This window comes from Candoia aspera, chromosome 1 (genome assembly GCF_035149785.1).
Source record: "Candoia aspera isolate rCanAsp1 chromosome 1, rCanAsp1.hap2, whole genome shotgun sequence".
Taxonomy (NCBI): Eukaryota; Metazoa; Chordata; class Lepidosauria; order Squamata; family Boidae; genus Candoia; species Candoia aspera.
In genome coordinates, this window is record NC_086153.1 from 259173370 (window position 1) to 259195279 (window position 21910).

The 21910-nt window shown below is 37.5% G+C and overlaps 1 protein-coding gene across 2 annotated transcripts in view; it reads right to left on the reverse strand.

Annotated features, from left to right (window-relative positions):
• The window catches only part of NELL1 (neural EGFL like 1), a 545320-nt gene that overhangs the window by 11227 nt on the left and 512183 nt on the right, over positions 1–21910 (reverse strand). For both annotated transcript variants that reach the window (XM_063289567.1, XM_063289568.1), the window contains one exon: positions 9148–9341. In XM_063289567.1, the coding sequence (XP_063145637.1) occupies positions 9148–9341 (194 nt within the window). The remainder of the gene's footprint in view (positions 1–9147; positions 9342–21910) is intronic.

Consider the following 21910-nt stretch of genomic DNA (forward strand, 5'->3'; position numbering starts at 1 on the left):
AGGGGTTTCTAGGTGATAACTAACACCTTGAATTACACCCAGAGCTCTACAGTTAACAGGTGCAGTTTGCAGAGCAGTTGTATTACATGGATGAGAGGAGAAACACCCATAATTGCATTCATAGCTGCATTCATTTGTAGCTTCCAAGTGGCCTTCAACTGTTGCCCATGGAAAGCTCATTTCATTAGTCCAAATGGAAGATGGTTAGGGCACAAGTAACTGTAAGAAAGGGCTCCTGATCCAGGAAGAGATGTAAGGGACATAGGATGGAGCAGGACGGAAGAGTCCAGGAAGACCCCTAAATTACATACCAGTTCTATTTGGGGCAGTGCCACCCCATCAAGAACTAAAGATGGTAAATCACTGTGACCAGCAGGTCCTTTAACCTGCCACTGACCAAGCCACTCAGTTTTGTTAGGACTAAACTAAGCCTGTTTCTCCCCTTTACAGCATCCAGGCATTGGGACAGGACTTCCACAGCATCACCTGCCTGGCCAAGGATCAAGATGTGAAGCTGTATCATTGACATATAGATGATATACAGTATGACCCTGTGCTGACAAATGGTCTCATCCAATGGCCTCATGTAGATGTTAAATAGCAGAGGCCTTGGGCTGGATCTCTTCCTACTTATCAACTGTGACTGGAATTGGCCAAGAGTGTTTTATCAACAGTAATGTTTTATTAACAACAAAATAATTGAAATAGGAGAAGAAAACTTCTCAGTCTTAGAAAGAAATGTATATATTTCTCCAACTGCCTTAAACTTCTATCATTGCACTAGTGAGGGGAAAAAAAGAGCATTGCAAATTAAAACAAAGTGAGTAATATAAAGTGATAAAAATCAAGCACATTAAATGTATTGTACAAACTAGTGCAAGTAATTTGTATATCTGGTATAAGTATAATATATATAAGAAAGACAAGATATATAAATATATATTGATTAGAAGTCAATTTTTAAAACAATATTTTATATCTTTGTTATTATGACAATACCTACTATTCTTACAGCATTTTATATCATGTATGCTGACCTATTCTTTTTGCACTCTTCAAAGAACAACTTGAGCCCAATATTTCGTACACACACCTTTGCTGTTTGCATATCAAATACCCATTTCTAAATAATCTCAGCAATTGCTAAATATACTATGTGCACAAAATGAATCAGCTGAAAGGAGGAGGAGGAATAATCACAATGACCACTATTAGTGTAAATCCAACTTAAGTATGCAGTTAAATAAGGCGTGTTCAATTGCACCCAGGGGAATATAGTACAAACAGAATGCAGATTTTTCCCTAAAAGCATAACACATTTCATATTTATGAAGTTTAGATAAGGGAAAAGGTAATTAAGACTTCATACAACTGTACTTTTTTTCAATTTTTGAAATGAAGATGAGAAATCTGTGTGTAAAGGACAGCCATTTATCACCAAAAATTAATATGTAGCAAATTCTGCTAAAATAATTTTGAACTGTAGAAAATAAATAAAGAGAACAATACATTCAGAGGGTCAGAGGGTGGAAAAGAAATGGGAACAGAAATTCCAATCCAAAGCCTTCTAATTGCAGTTTCCCATCATGATGAAGAAGATTGGCAGGAGAACAGTAACTGTGTTCTCCCAACATGTTATTACATTGGTTCATGTGACCAAGACAATTGGAGCACACAATGAGGACTCCCAATTATGCAAAACATTTTAGTTAGCTGAAGCTGAATTATATTCCAGTTTCTTTGAAAAACTTAGTCATAAATATGGGAAATCTGGGGCAAAGTAGGTAAGCTGGTACATAAGGTGAAGTTTCCTTTCTACACCTGGCTTCCAGTTCCCTGTTCAAAATAAGGAATTTAGGGGAGAATATGCATTTTTTTTTCTAACAAGTGTAAATATGCCTGCAATATGTGTGTTGCTTTTTGTGATAGGGTGCATCCTGAGCTTGTAAAAAGAACAAAGAGGAGATTGTAAAGGAAAAGATTTCAAGTGAAGTTCAATAGGGCATCACTTATCTATAAAAAGAGTTTTATTTCAAGTATAACAATATAAGCTTGGAAGCAAGATGTGGTCTTAATTTAGAACTGGGTCTGGAAAAATGTTGTGTTCCTTTGCTTAAAGTTCATATTTCATCATTCAGAACATGAAGCATTTGAAATGGCCAAATATGTTGATGTGCTGAGCTAGACTGAATCAAGTTGTGGAGAATTAGCCCACCTCTGTTTAAAATTTTCATCCACTCATTTTTTTTTCAGGCTTATCACCTCTTCTGGATCTCTCTTGTTCATTTATTCTTTTTAAATAAAGAGGATTAATGCTAAAAGCAATTGAGAGCCAGTTTGGTCTAGTGGTTAAGGTGCTGGGCTAGAAACCAGGAGTCTGTGAGTTCTAGTCCTGCCTTAGCCATGAAAGCTGGCTGGGTGACCTTGGGCCAGTCACTTTCTCTCAGCCCAGCTTGGTGCAATGTAGACTAGCCTCCTCGTGGTGCACCCCAGGCAACATCACGGCTAAATAGTCTGCACATCTGGCTGCTGGACCTCACAAGGATTTCCCAGCAAGAAAAAGCAGCATGAACACTGAACTGCTATGCCATAGGATTAAAAAAAATGCTAAAAGCTAGATTTCATGCTTTTAGCCCATGGAAAAAAACAATAACAAATAGGATTAAAGAGAAGTCTCTGGCAATGCAATCTTCTCCTTCTCCTTCTCCTTCTCCTTCTCCTTCTCCTTCTCCTTCATTTTATGTGGCTTGAAGGATGTTCTTTGAAAATGCAAAATAAATCTGTTTTGGGCTATTAAAGGTAATGAATGTTATTAGCAGTTAACTAATTATGCTGTTAGAATTTTAATGATTAGTAAATATTTCTTCCTCATACATAGGAACACATACTAATATGGTTAGAGAGGAATAGTTGCAAGATTATGACTGGTGGTAGCTGCAACAATCTCTTGTCCTTCACTTTTCTAGAAAAGAAAGAAAAGCTATTTTTCATACGTCTCATTCATAGGCCATTGAATATCATCATCAAAGGGATGGGCTATCTTCTTCTACATACGTGGACCTGTAATAGGCGATTAGAACTTTCACAGCAATCTTAACAAGACGGGGGTTTCATTCCTAGAACATTTTATTAGATTTAATTTTATGTGAATGGTAGCAGACAACATTTTAATCAATTTGCAACAGGAAGAAATACATAATTTACTAGAGCTGGTTGATAAAGGATATTAAATAAAATTTAATAGTCTGGCTCAATTAATAACTTAATAATTTAAAGTGCTGTGAATAGGGTTTTTTGGTAGTTATTTCATAATTCCTCAAATGCACCAAATGCTGAGAAAAACACTTATGTGTTCCCAACCAATTGTCATTGAATCAGAAACACAGTGGCCTATTTAGGATAGTACTGTTTACAGGAACATTTGGAGAGAGATGCTCACAGGCTTCATGTACTGAGGAAAAATGACAGATCGAGGTTATTTCTCTTCCAAATATGGCTGAAGCAAATATTTCAAAAAGGGTTTTGTTTTCACAAATTTACTATGCCGGTAGTTCTCACTCATTCATTTACTGATGGTTCGGACTTGCAAGAGTGCTGGAAATATGGCCTTATGACTGGTTCTTGCACTTAAAACCATCACAGCATTCCTGCGGTCATGTGATCATGATTTGGGCACTTGGCAATATAGTTCGCATTTAGAACTGTCACAGCATCCTGAAGTCATGTGATCACCATTTTCAACCTTCCCAGCCAGTTTCCAGCAAGCAAAATCAATGGGGAACCACATGATTCTCTTAACAACCACATGATTCACTTAATGGCCATGGTGATTCCTTAACAGCCGCCACAAAAATGGCCATAAAATTTGGTCAGATTTGCTTAATGACTGCTTCACTTAGCAACCAAAATTCCAATCCCAATTGTTGTCATGAGTAAGGATGGCGAGCAGGGGGCTCCCATCCAGACTGTCAAGCGCATGCATAGCACTGAGGAATTGGTCAGCCATTCAAAGAGACACAGATTGGGACCGCCTTAACCTTTGGGGTTTATATGTCTGGGTTTTCCCACGCTTCTTCAGTTTGTTAGGATTCCTGTTAAGTACTAGCAATAAATATTAGAGACCAGTTCCTTGTCTCAGCGTGTTTCCTGGCTGTTAGGACAATTGTGGTAATTAAGAGAGGACTACCTATGTTTAGTATTTAGAATGAAGAACAAACTACTCACTGAGGTTCACACATCACACTAAGCTACAAATGGTTTAGCGAATTCTGGATTAGTATGTTGTATGAACTCAGTCTCTGTGTTTCATAAAAGTGATTTATGACTTAAGAACATGATGTGAATCCAGCCAATTGTTGCCTATTTAACATCCCATGGTTAAAAGACCCATGGCTTTCCATAATGTAGAAATTCTGCTACTGTGTGAGGTTTACTGTAGCATGACTGTAATCTAGGACATTTTCTGCCCAAATTTCATTTCTATCATGAGCTCATTGACAGTTTTAAGAGTCAGTAACAACAATCTATCTTCATTTAGGACAACAACTTAGGTGAGGAATGCCTTGAATATTCTAAAATGAGATGTAACATACATAAATACATACATGCATACATAGTAGGACACTGTAGAACACCGTTATGCTTTATTATTTATTAATAGTTCAATACTGTATACCAGCAAATTTGGAAAAGACAAGAATGGCCATCAGATTGGAAAAAATCAACTTATATCCCCATGCCAAAAAAGAGAAACACTAAAGAATGTTCAAACTATCGAACAGTGGCACTCATTTCACATGCCAGTAAGGTAATGCTCAAGGTCCTGCAAGGTAGACTTCAGCAATTCATGGAGCGACAATTGCCAGATGTACAAGCTGGGTTTAGAAAAGGCAGGGGAACTAGGGACCAAATTGCCAATATCCGCTGGATAATGGAAAAAGCCAGGGAGTTTCAGAAAAACATCTATTTCTGTTTTATTGACTATTCTAAAGCCTTTGACTGTGTGGACCATAACAAATTGTGGCAAGTTCTTAGTGGTATGGGGATACCAAGTCACCTTGTATGCCTCCTGAAGAATCTGTATAACGACCAAGTAGCAACAGTAAGAACAGGCCACGGGACAACGGACTGGTTTAAGATTGGGAAAGGAGTACAGCAGGGCTGTATACTCTCACCCTACCTATTCAACTTGTACGCAGAACACATCATGCGACAAGCTGGGCTTGAGGAATCCAAGGCTGGAGTTAAAATTGCTGGAAGAAACATTAACAATCTCAGATATGCAGATGATACCACTTTGATGGCTGAAAGTGAAGAGGAACTGAGGAGCCTTATGATGAAGGTGAAAGAAGAAAGTGCAAAAGCTGGCTTGCAGCTAAACCTCAAAAAAACCAAGATTATGGCAACCAGCTTGATTGATAACTGGCAAATAGAGGGAGAAAACGTAGAGGCAGTGAAAGACTTTGTATTTCTAGGTGCAAAGTTTACCGCAGATGCTAACTGCAGTCAGGAAATCAGAAGACGTTTAATCCTTGGGAGAAGAGCAATGACAAATGTCGATAAAATAGTTAAGAGCAGAGACATCACACTGACAACAAAGGTCCACATAGTTAAAGCAATGGTGTTCCCCGTAGTAACATATGGCTGCCAGAGCTGGACCATAAGGAAGGCTGAGAGAAGGACGATAGATGCTTTGGAACTGTGATGTTGGAGGAAAATTCTGAGAGCACCTTGGACTGCAAGAAGATCCAACTAGTCCATCCTCCAGGAAATAAATCCAGACTGCTCGCTTGAGGGAATGATATTAAAGGCAAAACTGAAATACCTTGGCCATATAATGAGAAGACAGGACACCCTGGAGAAGATTCTGATGCTAGGGAGAGTGGAGGGCAAAAGGAAGAGTGGCCAACCAAGGGCAAGATGGATGGATGATATTCTAGAGGTGATGGACTTGTCCCTGGGGGAGCTGTGGTTGTTGACGACCGACAGGAAGCTCTGGTGTGGGCTGGTCCATGAAGTCATGAAGAGTTGGAAGCGACTGAACGAATAAACAACAACAACGTTCAATACTGTGTTAAAAGGTAATTATAAATTGAAAAGTAAAACAGAAATATTGATTAATATGGATGAATGTAAAAAAGGGTAATAGCTTTCAACTAAATGTGTGCAAGATGAATGTGTTCCAGTGGTTAAAATGATAATTAAACAGACTAATGATAAAGAGTCATCCTTTTTAATGCAATTCTCCATTTAGCTATATTTAGTTAAGTAAAAGCTCAGAAGAAAATCCAATATGTACCTTAAAAACTAGGAGGAAAGAAAAGTGAGGACTGAAAAGGTGAGTGTGTCTACATGGATCAATATGTCTTGTAAAACAAGTATTCCATTATTTGAATGGTATTCATAAATTATTGTTTTGGCTTCCATTATTTTGATATTTTTGTATGACTACTTTTAACTCTATATTGTGTTCTGATGCGTGTCCATCATGGTTAGAACTGCAAGTCCAAAGAGGTTCTTCACAATGAAAAAATCCTTCTAGAAGTTCTGGATGTAAAGCAGCAACAGGTACTGCTCATTTCCTGATTCTTGATGCCTCTCTGAGCCAATGTACTTTCACTGGTCTTTTGACTTTGTTTTCAGGGTTCATTTTACAGGCAATGTAAAATGGGGTAAGGATCTTATTGGCCACTGCTTGCAATTAGTACTTTTTCCTGTGACTGTGAGCTGCATATATTGAGAATAAGGAACTACCTCAGATCTACAGTAGGACAAAGATCCAAATAAATACTTCAGCTGAACTGAAAGGTTCATATATCTTTCATTTAAAAAAAATATAGCTTGCCAATAAGGTTCCACAGTCAATTATAGAAGTGTGTAAGAAGTCCTGCACTGTGTTCCTTTTAATTAATTAACAATAATTGTAAGCTACCCACTGACTGACAATAAAAAGAGAACATAAAATGCAAACCCATAAGATCTGAACACAGAATAAAAACAGTAATAAACAAACAAACAGGCATCATGAGATTTCAAACCCATTGCTGACTTTATAAATGAACTGTCATGGGATGAAACAAAGTTATCACCAAGATGTCACTCATTTGGGAACCCACCCACCTCAATCTTCATTCATAGTTTTACCTTCACATCATCATGCAGACATTGTATTTGTATTCAGATCATTTTAATCATAGCTCACAACAGTACCATTTGTTACTTACTTTTTTTCTGCTACCATCCAAATCTCATAGGGTCAGTGCATGCAGAGCCGAGCCCCATGGCAAAACCAGGTTTGTTTGGACAGACATGGTAATAATTGTTTTACAATTATTTTGGGGATTAATAAATACAATTTAAAATCTTACTGCTGCAACCCCAAAGCAATAAATTTAGAGATCTTATATGAATATTTCTTTCTTATCAACTCTTTCTTCATTTACTCAGAAATTGTTTATAAACTATTAAAAGTTCACTCAACAATAATATTGTTTGAACAGATAATATGGAACATGAAACTCTATATATATTTATAGAATGACAACTTTTTTTTAAGGGCCAATTTTATCTCTCCTTTAATATATATTGATAGATTTCTTTACCTCTTTTCACACTGTCAAGTGCCTTTCTCCTGTTTTCTCTTACTCTCTTCAAATTCTCTTTATGTTTCACCTTCCACTAATACTTTACTTACATCAATCAAATCATATGATCATAAAATTGTGGAGTTGGAAGGGAGCACAAGGTTCATCTATTTCCACGTTCTGCAGTGTTCAGGAAAATAATTTAAACTGTCTTTGAGAGGAGGCAATCCAGGTTCTTCTTAAAATCCTCCAAAGATGAAGAGCCCACAAATTCCATAGCTAAACTGTTTCACTGTTGTACAGTTCTTTTCATTAGGACTTTTTTTATTATATTCAAGTGCAGTCTAGGTAGTTGCAACTTTATCCATTATTTCTGGTCCCAGTTTCTTTGGCAATGGAAAATATTTCCTGATCATCTTCCCTATGGCACTTTTTTATGTACCTGAACACTGCTATCATGTCTCCCCTTGGCCTTTTCTCCACGTTGAATATGCCACGTTCTTTCAACCTGTCTTCACACAGCATGTCCTTAAATCTCTGTATCATCTTTGTCATCCTCCTTTGGTTCTGTCCCAATCTGTCAATATCCTTCTGGAAATGTGATACCAGAATTGTACCCAGTATCCTAGGTGTGGTCTCATTAATGCAGGGTAGAGGGGAATAAGGATTTCATCCTATGCATCTTCTAATGCAGCCAAGAACTACATTACATCTCTTTTGGCAGCTGTTTCACACCACTGGCTTATGGTTGGTTTGTTTGTTTGTTTGTTTATCAAAGTTGTATGCTGCCTGACTTTATTTGTCAAGATATTTGATTGGATCTGCCTCTATTTGGATTCTAGTGGTGAGGCAGTATATGAAAATATAATTGTGCAACAGCTTCTCCTACGATCACACCAAGCCCTTCTCGAAGCCATTATTCCCCCCTCTTGTATATGTGCTGGGTACTTTTCCTCCCTTCCTCCTGTATGCTTCTCCTTTTGGAAGGATGTCTTCCTCCTCTCAGCCCAGTAAATAATCTACCTCTTTATTACAAGCTCCTCATATTCATATGGGAAGCAGAGCTGCTAGGAATATGTACAGTATTTTAACAACCAAGAGCTGTTGTTGTTCTTTCTTCCTTTCTTTTTCTTCCTTTCTTTTTCTTCCTTTCCTTTCTTTCTTTTTTTTTACTTATCTATGAGTATTATATCCTGCAGTCTCTTCTTGACTTCAAAAGGATAAAAGGTGTGGAAAATATTTGTTCTATTTTCTCACATTAGATTTGCATTGGTGCAAACCTCCTTGCTAAAACGGATTTGTTAGGTCAAGGGAGGATGAAATATATTATTAGAGCTCCAAGTGACATTTCCAATAGACTGCCAATAATTTCTGGCAACCAAAGGTATAATCGTAAGAACAAAAAACTTTTGTATTTTCAGGGACATGTTCAAATCAAGAAAACTTGGGACAAGATGTTAAAAATCTGAAATGAATGCAGTTTTCTTTAGATGGACTTTTACCCAAAGCAGACATGATCACCAAATCAAGATAGAAGTGCTTAGCAAATCTCATACGAACGTACCCTACAGGAACAAACAGAGCATCTGTCTTTCTTCAGCGTCCATACTTGGCCATTCCGTTTCAGGCCCCCTTCATGGGGGCAATCACCTGTACAGGAGGGTCCAGATGGACAGAGGCAATCAAATCCCCCTGCCAAGTTCACACAGGCTGAATCATTCCAACAGGTGTGAGTCCTTAAGGTACATTCATCGATATCTGCAGAAGACAGAAAGTTTATTGGGCTTTGACAAGCCTGAAAAATGCCCCTTCCTTGGGAAAGAAATTATTGGAAATAGGCATTGTAAAATTAAGGTTCATATCATTCAAAGGTATACCTTTCTCAAGCCATCATATTAATGTGAGAGAAAATAGATATTCCTCAAGTCAGATCATAACAGAACGAGAAATAGCATTAACAGATATAGCTCTAATAGATATCCTGTGACAGGATTAGTGGATGCTTAAAAGTTGATGTGACTACCAGAGTAACTATTCTTCCAGATTTAAAAAATAAATAAATAATGAGTAAAACAAATTACTTTTCTTCAATCCATTCATTGTATCATATTTTCTCAAGCAGAAGGAAGGACATAAACATTGCATTAACTCCCTGCTAATCATAATCATAAGATTTTCACATGTTAGAAGAAGGGGGAATAAAGAAATCAAGTATGATTTGTGAACAAAACAGAATGAATTCAGTTTTCTTCATATGATTACTATATAGAGCACACAAAGAAAAGGAATTGGGAGTCAGTGAAAATGGTCATGCATCTCCGATTATGTTATTCTTTCACTCAAAGACATTCTACCCTCAGGAGCTTCCCTCTTCCAACGGAGAAAAAAAAGAAACAGTGAAAAATGGCTATTTCTGGGAACGCAAATTTAGACATGCACGTGCACACCCCTATGGCTCCACTGTTCATACGATCACACTATTCATGTAAACAATAGATGTGCATGTCTCTGCTTACTCAGATGTGCACTGAATTGTTCATGCAGAAAATAGAAAAGCTTCTGTTTTAATATCTGCAAAAGGAGCACATATCCTAAGCTAACAAAATTCCACAGCTCGGATTATCTCTAACGCCTTCTCCGTGCTCTTATTCAAGCGATATAGGCAAAGTGGTGTAGATCCAATTACGCAACATTAGTGAGGTAGCACTTGCTCTTCAGACAAGAGCCACTCAAGATCATAATTCTGCGACAGCAGCCTTATTTACAAATTCCAGACTCTGTTTTCCAGTCCAACTGAAGGAATATACAGAGCTGATGCTACTGTCGTAGGGAATTATAAGCTATGAAGTAGAGCCAATACTTTGCTCATAGAAGAGATCAGACAGACCATCCTTCAAAGGGAAAGGGTACCCTGAGGAAGAGCGCACATGGGAGAATGCCAGAGATGTGCATGCACCAGCGCTGGTTCAACGATTCCATCAGCTTTTCCCTCACAAACCCAAGCCTCGCACTCTACCAGAGATTCCTCACTTGACTGAGCAAGCAGAGGAATCCCAAGCAGAGGAGTTCGTAAGTTGGCAACCTCCACCCCTGCCAGAGGTAGGGCAATACAAATCTACTTCAATAACCTCTCCCTTTCTACCCTATTTTCTAGATGGGGAAGGTGTGAAAAGATTTTTCCTTAGTGAGGAAAAAATCACTAAGTCACAGGAAGATATTTTACTTAAAATTGCCCAGAAGGCAGATTCTTAACTGAGATCTAGAATTTAAAATGGAAATGGTAGAAGAAAAAGGATCTCCCAAAGACAGGGTTTCACAGAATCACTTAAAAAAAAAACCCTCCCAATTTCATTTACTGTACTTTTAATTTCTGTCATAATTAATGTACACCTTTAAACCTGCATTTATGGATTTAAACTAAGCAAGCAAATGGAAATGATTGTTTCACTTTCTCTCAGAGAGGTGGCAACTCTAATTAAAAGCCCCAGTTAAGAACTTCATTTGCATATACCTGTTTCTAGCTGCAAGGCAAATGACATAATTAGATTTTCTGTTCTGTATATTCATTGAAAAATGACCTTTACTGTACTGCAACCCAGCAAAAAAAAATTGCATTTAGGTGAAATTTAACAGATGACTATAAACAACATGCAAACATTTTACAGTTATAGGCATATAAGAGGTATGAATAAACCAATTGATACAGTTTAGGAAGCCCATCCAGATCTTGGAAAATGGTCCAGTCCCATCCAGGTTTTTCTGGAAATAATTCAGTAATCTAATAATCCCTATGCCTACATCAGGAAACAACTGAAAAACTTGATCTCTGTTCCCTCATAATCTGGCATAGGAAAACAACCAGATACTTTGTTAATTTGTATTTTTCAGAAAATAAAATAATAAAATAAAATAGCCCCCAAACAACATTATAAGCACCTTTAAAAAATAAATAAGCTTTAAATTGATAATCATACCAAATTTCAGACAGATATGATGGGGACATTGTGTAAATAGAAGGCCTTTCCTTAAGGAATGATGAAACCCCTTCCTGAGAGCTGATTGTTAGGAACTGAAGCAATATAAGGGATTATCATTATTTTCTGAAATAATTGATTGAATCTAACTCTATTTGGATTCTAATGGTGGGACAGAATATTGAAAACATAACTGTAGCAACAGCTTTTCCTATGACTTTCAGCTTGTGGATCTCAAGGATGGGGACAGGACAACTAGCGATATAAGGATTATCAGTCTTAACATTCCAGCCTGTTTAAATCAGTCAGGGAATGACCAGCTCTACAGTTATGGCAGTTAACTAACTCTTCCTTCTGAAAGGGGCTTGCCCCCACCTATGCAAAGATGCAGGAGTAAAGTCAAATACTAAATAACCTTCCCTTGACCTGGAAGAATTAGGACAATATTGGCCAGTTTCCAAAATACTACTTCTGGCTAAAGTAATCAGGAAGGTGGTAGTCTCTCAACTCTAGACATGTCTGAAGATACCGGATATCTGGACTCATTTCACTTGAGTTTGCAGCTTGAATATATTTACAAGAAAACTGTGGTCAGGCTGATGGGTCACTTTTGCCATGAATTGGCTATAAGGAAAGAAGCCCTACTAGTTCTGGACTACCAGTATTTTGGGAGACATTGTTTTGCTATGGTTTGTGTTCTTCCTAGAAAGTGGTGCTAAAGCACTACTGTTTGACACTATTAGCCCTGGGGTGTGTTGTAAGGGATGATGATGATGATGATGATGATGATGATGATGATGATGATGATGATGATGATAGTTTTATAAGCTGCCTGACTCCCAGCTACTCTGGGCGGTTAACAATAGTTAAAAACATTTTAAAACAAAGAACAATAAAAAACAGCACAAGACAAAAGAACGATGGCAAAGGAAACAAACCTGGAGAGGAACAAAAAAGGAAGAAAGGGGCATCAGTTGTTGTTGCCAAAAAGCTGGGTAAACAGCCAGGTCTTTAGGGCCCTTCAAAATGCCAGTAGAGTGGGGGCCACTCGAATTTTGGGGTGAACCTCATTCCAGAGGGCAGGCACTGCTACAGAGAAAGTGCATTTCCAGGGCCCTGATAGGTGCCAGTGTTTAATTGATGGAACCTAGAGCATGCCAACCCTGCCAGAGTGAACCAGCCAGGCAAATACAAGTAACCAGGCCCTACGCCATGTAGGGTTTTATAGGTAGCAGCCAGCATCTTGAATCACACCTGGAAGCAAAGCAGCAACCACTGCAGCTTATGAAGCAGAGGTGTTACACGGACATACCAAGGCATGCCTATCACTGCCCGTGCCACTGCATTCTGGACCAGCTGAAACTTCTGTTCTTGCCCCTTATCTCCCCCACATGGGAAGATCCATCATAACTTTGAAATGAGATGCCATCACTGTGCTAATAAAGCCTTGTTTTTCAGCTCCTTGCCATCTAACTCCAAAGAAGCAGTCAAATCCCTTGGCCATTGCCTAAGTTTGAGAATGCACAAGATATGGATAAATAAGGTGAAATTAAATCCAGCTAAGAGATGCTGATAGTTAATAGGAAACCATTCCACTGGTGTCTCTACTTGGGAGCAGACTTTTTAGTCTCTGAATTTAATATTATTTTTCCCCTCCCATCTCATCTTCTCCCTAACATAGTGTTTTAAGTAAATCACAAGTTGTCTCTAGTGTGGCTGTTAACCACCAGCTTGCCAGAGAAACAGACTGGAAACACAGCTGGTTCAGACCTGTCATTTTAACCCTTTTATGAGTAAATAAAAATGTGTTATAAATTATCCTTTATCCAGGCTGTGGCCAAATCTGATGGACACCTGAGTGTATAACCAATATGAGCCACGCACTGCAGGGCACAGAAATGGTCATTATTTGAATGCATAAATATTAGCATCAGTAATAAGACTGACCTTTCTCTTCTGATATATATGTGTCTCTATTTTACCTGCTAGAGCAGGGCCAGTGTTTGCTTTGTTTTGATTTGTGGGTTAAAAAAAATACCTAGAGACATTCGTTTGAAGTTGAAAAATAATAGGAGCAGGGAGATTCAACTGCCACATCTAACCTGCTCTCTTCTGTTCAAATACAGCCTGCCTGCACATGGATGCAAACCCTCTCTCTCTCTCTCTCTCTCACACACACTGCTTAATATACAGTTTGCAACATAGTTTACAGTAATGTTTCCATAACCCTGGAAGATCTTCCTGATAATAGTAATTTTACTGTTTCACTTCTAACAAGAAAAATAGCCATAATTTGGACATCTTTTAAAGAATGTCAGTCTGCATTCCCTTACTCCATTAAAGTAAACTTTTATCTCAGTTTACCATCTAAGAGAACATGCAACTCGAACAAGGAGGAAACTTCCTTTTCAAACGAGGCCCAGTGCTTAAAATTTAATTTCATGCCATACTATGTTTTAGGTGCAAGGGAACACTCCAAAGAAAAACATAAAATACTTTAAGAATTAAGGTCAAGTTTTAATAGTTAGAAAATTAATCTCTTTAAAGGAGAAGCACCAATTAAGGTGTTGTTACCATGTATGTTTTCATGTGGTCCTTCACTTACAATGCAAATTAAGAAACAGAAATGTCATGTCATCTTCTCTTCATCATATCTGGACACTCTTTCCTCCTGCTTAAGGGTTGCTTTTTAATATTTATTTATTGCCATGCATATTGTATGCAGCAGGGTTAAAACACAGATAGATCAGAGGAACAGATTTCACAGTTCACAGGTAGAAAGATTTCACACATGAATATAGGAACGTTTAACACACCAAGTTCCATGTAGTTGTTTTACTTGTGACACAGACTCTGCTTCGGCTTTCATGCATTTTAACAGATTTATGTGAAGCCAGATGTTAGCAATTATGGAAATGAACATTATTCATATTCTCAGCATAACAGACCTGTTTGCACTGCAAAACCCAACTTAATCTATTATACATATATCCAAAGGAAAAGAGGCATTCTATTTACATAATCCCCAATCACCTCCTGCTGAAAGCACATAAACATTTCCCACTGAGTTGTGCCAAAATCAGCAAATGTGTAAAATGAACAATTCAGTCATTATTTTATTTAGGTTCTCAACATATTTAATGCAAGCTACTGTATATCTGATTCTAATATTGCTCTTGTTATCTAAGGCACTGCCACAGAAGAAACTGAAAAATGATGTTTCCCCCAAGGTTAAGACATTCAACTAAGACCAAGGAGACCCTGTTTAAGGGTCACGGAAGCTCACTGGATGACTTTGGACCAGTCTTTCAGTCCAATCTATTTTGGTGGGGAAAATTGGAGGAGGGAGTGCTATGTATATTCCGTCAAGCTCCTAGAATAAAAGGAAGGATAAAAATTAACAAAGAAAAAATGTTGAACTTCAAAGACATTAACATGCACTTGTACATCCTAATATTTATTCAACTGAAGGGCACAACTTAGGTCTGTTTTTGATTTAGAAAGCCGTACGTTATGGAGGTAGGTCTTGCTAATGAGCCCTCTTCTCCTTTCTTTATCAGCTTTAAAAGTAGCCCTGCTATTAGTAAAGATGCTTTTTTCAACATATAAAGTCAGGGACTATTTAGGATGGGCAAACATCTCACTAATTGCTTCAATGTATGCACATTTCTGAACCATCTGTAGCTGAAATGAGGGGAAGCGAAGGGTGAAACTGCGAATACCACTTTTCTTTGCTTGTCTGCAGCAGATGACATCTTCTAGCTAACTTGGAGCACTCTCAAACATTATGCAAGTCAGAACTTTGTTATATTTGCTTTGTCACAAAAGGGGGCCATCTGCTACCTGGCCAAACACTAGGGCTACCAGATCTGGGGCACAAAAATTTGGATGATCTGTGTTTGCTGCTAAGAATTCCACTTAGGATTTTTGAGGCCCAGATTTGATAACGTAACTAAATATTGAAATGACTCTGAGAATGCTTAGAAGATCATTTTCTGGCAGAATCATGGAAGGCGTAGCTGCACCTATCAAGAAATGATAATTTGATCCTGTGAAATGATGTTTCCCTTTATTATTCCACTTTCATCTGCAAAGGCACTGTGATTTTTTTCCTCCCATTTCTTTAGTCTTAAAAAGAGATGACTGGGACAAGAGAAGGTCTGCATGGTGCAAGGATCAGGCCCGAAAAGAATCTGGATCAATTTGAAATGAAGAACTGCAAGCAGGATTTCTTTTAGTAAACTTTACCACCTCCAAACCCAATACTAAGGTATCAAAAATCCCAGCTACCTCCCCACCTGAATTGGTTCAAAGTGAAAAATTTCCAAACATTTGGTTGCTTTTTATACATATGTGAAACTTAAAAGGACTGTTGTGCCTAAATTGCTTTGTAACGAAGATTTAAAACCTCACCCAGAATGTTTATTCAAATTTCAAATGTATTTTCATCTCTTGTGTGAAAACTCCATTAAAGGAACTACAACTGGTTCTGGACTGGTGCAGTTTTTAATAACATTTTTATACTTGTTTTATCCTGTGCTCTATGTTTTGTTTTATCTGACTGTAGTTTATTACATGCTGCCTTCAAGTTGGCTTTGAAATGAAGATCCTAATTTAAAGAATTAAAATAATTTTCCTACCAGTATTCACTCTCTCCCCTAGTAATTGTCTCTCTGAGGACCAGCATGAATGGCCTGCATAATGAAAGGGAGAACCCTCTGATAATTCAAACATTTTGCACATAGCAGGCTGTACATACAATCCCTAGCCTTTCTAATCAAAGGTGACAAATTTAAAATTAATGTACTTTGGCTACAGTGGTGCAGAAAACCAGAGGTGAAGGAAACATTCAGTATGGTTGTTGGTCACTAGAGAGTCCTCCTTTTCATCCTTATTTCTTAAAAAAAGTTATGTGGTAGACAGTTGGGTATGTACATACATTATTACAACTTGTAATCATAATGATATTAGGATATTACTCTGTTAAAATGTGAACTAATTCATATTTGCTGTACATTTAAGAAGATTCAGGCTTGGCACATAGTTTTTTGTTTGTTTTGGTCTAATATCCAAATAGGGTGGTAAAAGCAATTGTAAATATGGAATTGTGGCACAGGGCTTCATAAATTGGAATAATAGACATGATTGTATATAGTCTCCTGTTCTGGTAATTAAAATCATTTCATCCTATTTATAAATACATGTGTGAATTTTAGTAAATTTTACTAAAGGAAAAAAAAAACAACCAAATGAAATTTTCAGCCGTCTGAACTGGCCACCATGAATGTGTGGCTATTCTGGCCCTTTCCAACTGCATTTGGGACCATGGGAATGGAATCCCTTTTTGATTTAATTATTGTATTTGGTCACCATTTTATTTTTTTATATTTTATATAGTGGGTAAGTGTTTTTTGAAGTATTATGTGGGTTATTGTTTTGTATATTTATTCTTTGTTTTTTTGCTGTATGTCACCCAGACTTGGATGTCCCTATAAATCCAACAAATAAACAAACATACAAATGAATGAATGAATGAATGAATGAATGAATGAATGAATGACTATTCTCCCGAGTCACGAGAGGCTGTGCAAAATGCTTGACATTTGCCAAGAGGCAGTGTTGGACTGGACAAGGGACTAAAAAAAAAACCCTGAAGCATACAGAGGTAACTATGGACAGATATTCTCACTCTCAGGAATCTGGAAGATGGTCCATTCTGGATTAAGAGTACTTCCTCCAAAGGTGCATAATCTGGGGGCTGTCCTAGATTCCAAGCTATGTTTTCAGTGACAAGTGGGAAATTATGCCCAACTTCAGCTGGTGAACAAGCCATGTCCCTCCCTGAGCTGTGATACCCTAGATTAGTGTACCCTGCCCTAAGAACTCCATAGCAACACAGTCTACACAGAGCTATCCTTGAACATAGTGCTGAAAATGCAAATAGTTCAGAACAAAGCTGTCTGATAATTAATTGGTGCAGCTCAATGGCATCATCTACCATAGTCTCTTAAAATGCTGCACTGGCAACCTGTGAATTACAGTACCCAATTCAAGGTGCTGACAATAGTCTATAAAGCGCTAGATGGCTCAGGTGCCAGAATTTTTTTTAAAAAACTGATTCTCCCAATACCACAAAATTAGAGAAAAAATTAGAGACTAAAGAGAGAAAATACCACAAAAAGAAAGAAAAACTAGCATAATGCAGAACATCTCAAGAGTAACCTGAATTTCTAGCAAAGCCTCTGGACTCAAGATGGAATCCAGAGGCATTCTACAGCTCAGTGCTTTGTTTGCCTTCTGGTATGTAGGTGTTTTTTTTTTTTTATATTAGCTGCATATTACAGAAATCATAATATGTTCTTAAATTCCAGATGTGCTCAGTAGCTCAAGGAGGTTGGGAACTCTTGAGTTACAATTACAGTGTGAAAGCAGATATAATGTGCTTAAAAGTCAACATCTGGAATAAGGTATGTACATCCATTGTCAAATATTTGACACTGTATTCCTTAGAAATAAATCTTAGTGTGCATTTTTTAAAATGTATTTATCAAATTTATATGGCCACCCATCTCACAAAAAGCATTCCATGTATTTATGCAATTATAAAGTGTTACAGAAAATGGAAAAGAAAACAACAGATTTATTTATGGAATCTGAGGAATTTTTCAAATTCTTCAATCATAAAAAAATAAAAAGACTGAGGAACAGGCTTGATGCTAATTGCACTTGCAATTAGAAAAAAATATATATAAACAAATCTTGAGTAAATGGCATATTTTTTTTTCTCATTCCTCATTTGGATCTCAAGTATACTTATTCATGGACAAAGCTCTAGTGAAATCACCTGAAGAAACGAAGCATTCAGTATCACAATGACTAATTTCTGCTGAGATGTAGCTTGATTAAAGATTGTGTCCCAGACTTGATGTACAGGACAAATATGCTTTTGATTTTCATGTAATTTGTATCTCTATTCAGCAAAAGGTTCTTCTTGTTTGTCAAAAATGTAAATTTCCACAGGAAAATTAACTCACAAAACTTCAGCTCAGCTATAGTTTAGATGACAGACTGCAAATCCTGGTATGCCTATTCAGATATACAATCCATCAAGTTCAGTTAGTACACATGCAAGTAAAAGACTATCAGATTGGCATCTTTATCATATAGAATTGGTCGTATGGCTTGCGGACCATCTAATGAGGGAGAATTCTGCTTGGATTGCGAAACTGATTTAAAATTTCCAGTGCAGCTCACAGATCAGAATGCTATTATTTTTCATACTGATCAATTTTCCAAATTTTCGCAATGCAGTTTTCAATTTAAAAAAAATGTTCCAGAAGAATTTAATTGGAGAGAAAAAAAAGAGATGGGGAGTATAATATATGTACAGTAGAGAAAATTAGGTACCTAAGCTATCTGTGAGAAAATTATATGTAAAATATGAATGTTCATGAACTTTCCATTTACAGACAAATGCAGAAACTGGAGGAAATAGAGTTATGACTAAAGGAATATGCAATATGTATGTGATTTGTAACAGATTCACAAAGACTGATTTGTTCGTTCCTCATACAGACTTATTGAAGGTAATATTAATATGATTTGGTTCATTAAGGGGAACTTGAGACCTGAGACTAGTTTGATCGCCAACAGTATTTTTCTTGAGACTCAGTAGCTTTTCTTTACATAATATAAATCTTGGTGGAAAGTTCTGATGAATTAGTCTGTTACATCTTAATTGCTTCTAACAGAAGTATTACCCAGTGGTGACTTTGGAGACATTCAGCTGTAAATAACTAGCTTGTGAATGGGTGATTAGAAGCTGTTAACTATGGCAAAATACAAGAATCCATCTAGCTAACCTGTTTCTGACTTAGATGGGCACTCTACTGACTTTTCTGCTTCAGAATTCATCCAGAGATCAGAACTCAGCCACAATTCCATTACAACAGTAATCTTCAACTTGGGCACATATAAAATGTGAAAATCCCTTTGTGAATGCCATGCTTGGGCTGGGGAAGTGCCTATGGTCATAATACTGGGACTTATAGCAAACGAGTACCAGCAAGAACTGATAAAAAAAAGAAAAAAGAACCTGTATCTCTTAGGAAGTGATTTAGCTGTCCATGGCAATCCACCCATGTTTTAGCCTTTTAACTATCAGGGACAGATGAATAGGCTATGGATCAGTTCCATCCGACAGAGAATGGTTCAGGGCAATTTCTGGAGGTTTGGGAAACTACAGCCTAATATGGAGAGCATCCAGTTTGGCGAAGTGGGGGCAAGGGAGATATTTGTGGCCATTCTTTCATTAGCCAGTTTTCTGGAATAAATTGATTACTTTGGAAGCCAAGTTTTAAGTATGCCAGTTATAAGCACTTCAATGAAAGCAGCATTAAAATATGACTTATGCATTTATTTTCTAAGAGTGTATTATGAGCATCCAGATTTCTTTCTTTATTTTCATTAATATTTTGAGGATGTTTTAGACAGAATTAATACTTATTCTATATGTATTTCATTTGCAATAGGGTATATCATTGGAACTTCCAAATATACTGCCACCAAAAGGATATAACATTTTATAAATCCTAATTAGGAATTGGGTACCTGCTTCAGAACAAACATCTCTTTTCATTCCACAGTCCTATTCATACATTTTGAATTTAGGTTGTATCATACTACAAGACTGGCTTGTTAATATACCCTTCCAAAAGCAGGTCAGTTTTTCAAGGATGTATCACTTCCTCCCAGGTCTTCTTTTGCTCAATTATTATTCTGTGTAGCTTATTTATGTATGAATCCAGCTGACACAAGGAGGTGAAATTACTGATTAGGTTTCATACAACAATACTGATGTTGGCATATCATTGGCTAAGACTGCTTGTATCATTACAAATTTGGGATGGAAAAGGGAGTTTCTTGCGTCTACATAATGGCTTTGTTAAAAAAAGATGCTAACAAAGCAACAGTTATGAGAGGAGCATTTCTAATCATGAATTATGTTATGCAATTACATTTATTTGTGTTGCTTTAAGATCAGGTGAATTTTATTATGTTTAAGGACTTAACGAGTTAGCTGAGGGTAGGATGAAAAAGGATAAAATGTTGTTTTATCTGATGCCAGAAAAGCTGACCATCATCCCCTTTGATGAAAGTGCCAGTTTAGGCTGCAGTGTTGCAATGAAACATTATTATTGATTTATTTAAAACATTTATATCGCTGCCTCTCTTAAACCCAGCTCTGGCTGGCCCAGGCTAAAAATATATATATACAAACAATAAAAACAAACAAACAAGCAAACCTGGTGCTGCAACTAAACTTTCCAATGCAGTCCACAACACATTTGTTCCATGCCAATCTCACTCTATTCCAGTGCTTGGGGGAAATGTGAGGTCTTAAGTGCTTTTTGAAAGGTTAAAAGGTAGGGGCCTGTCAGATCTCAAAGGGAAGGGTATTCCATAGGGCATAGGCTACTATGGAAAAGGCACAGTTCATAGGTCCCATAAAACCACAGCATATAAAGGAAGGGACCTGGAGTGTGCCTACCCTACCTGATCTGGTGGGATGGGCAGATGTCCTCAGGGAGGGCGGTCCTGCAACTAACCTGGCACCATGCTATGTATGGCTTTAAAGGTAATAACCAGCATCTTGAATTGCACCCAGAAAGAAACTGAGAGCCAGTGCAGCTTGCAAAACAGGGAGGGGGGTCACATTGGCAAACCTAGGGATGGCCAACAGTGCACATGCCGCTGCATTCTTGTAATTTCTTCAAGGGCAGCCTCATATAGAGTGCAGTTTAGCAACCCAAGCAGGATTTGATAACTAGCATGGTTGGATCTGGTAGGCAAATGTATTATATTGTAGCTTTGCAGGGATCTGTACAGAGGGCAATGCACTATACTTGGAAATAAAACTGGACTGGACTTTGTCACTGTTGCACTCTGGATTCTTGATTATACAGTTTTAAAGTCCATGTTTAGAACCCCTTTATAATGGACACAGATGCCAACAATTCAAGCAGTATCTCTGGAATTAGTGGAAGTTTGTTTACTTTGTTTTGCTATATTTTAAACTAATCTTTTAATACTACACTTCTGGGTTATGTTACATTTTGTAAGCTACCTACCTTTGAATTGCTCCCACAAATAAAGGGTCCTAAGAGCTATCACTCCAGGGTTGGAGAACATGATAAATTCAGATTTGAAGAAAAAAAAAAACCTCTCCTAAAATGCTAATTTCAGCAATAATCTTCAGCAAAGGATCGTTACCTTGTCGTGGTGCTGGAGCTTGAGCACCTCAATGATGCCATGAGCTAAACCGTGAAGGGCCACCCAAGACGGGAAGGTCAT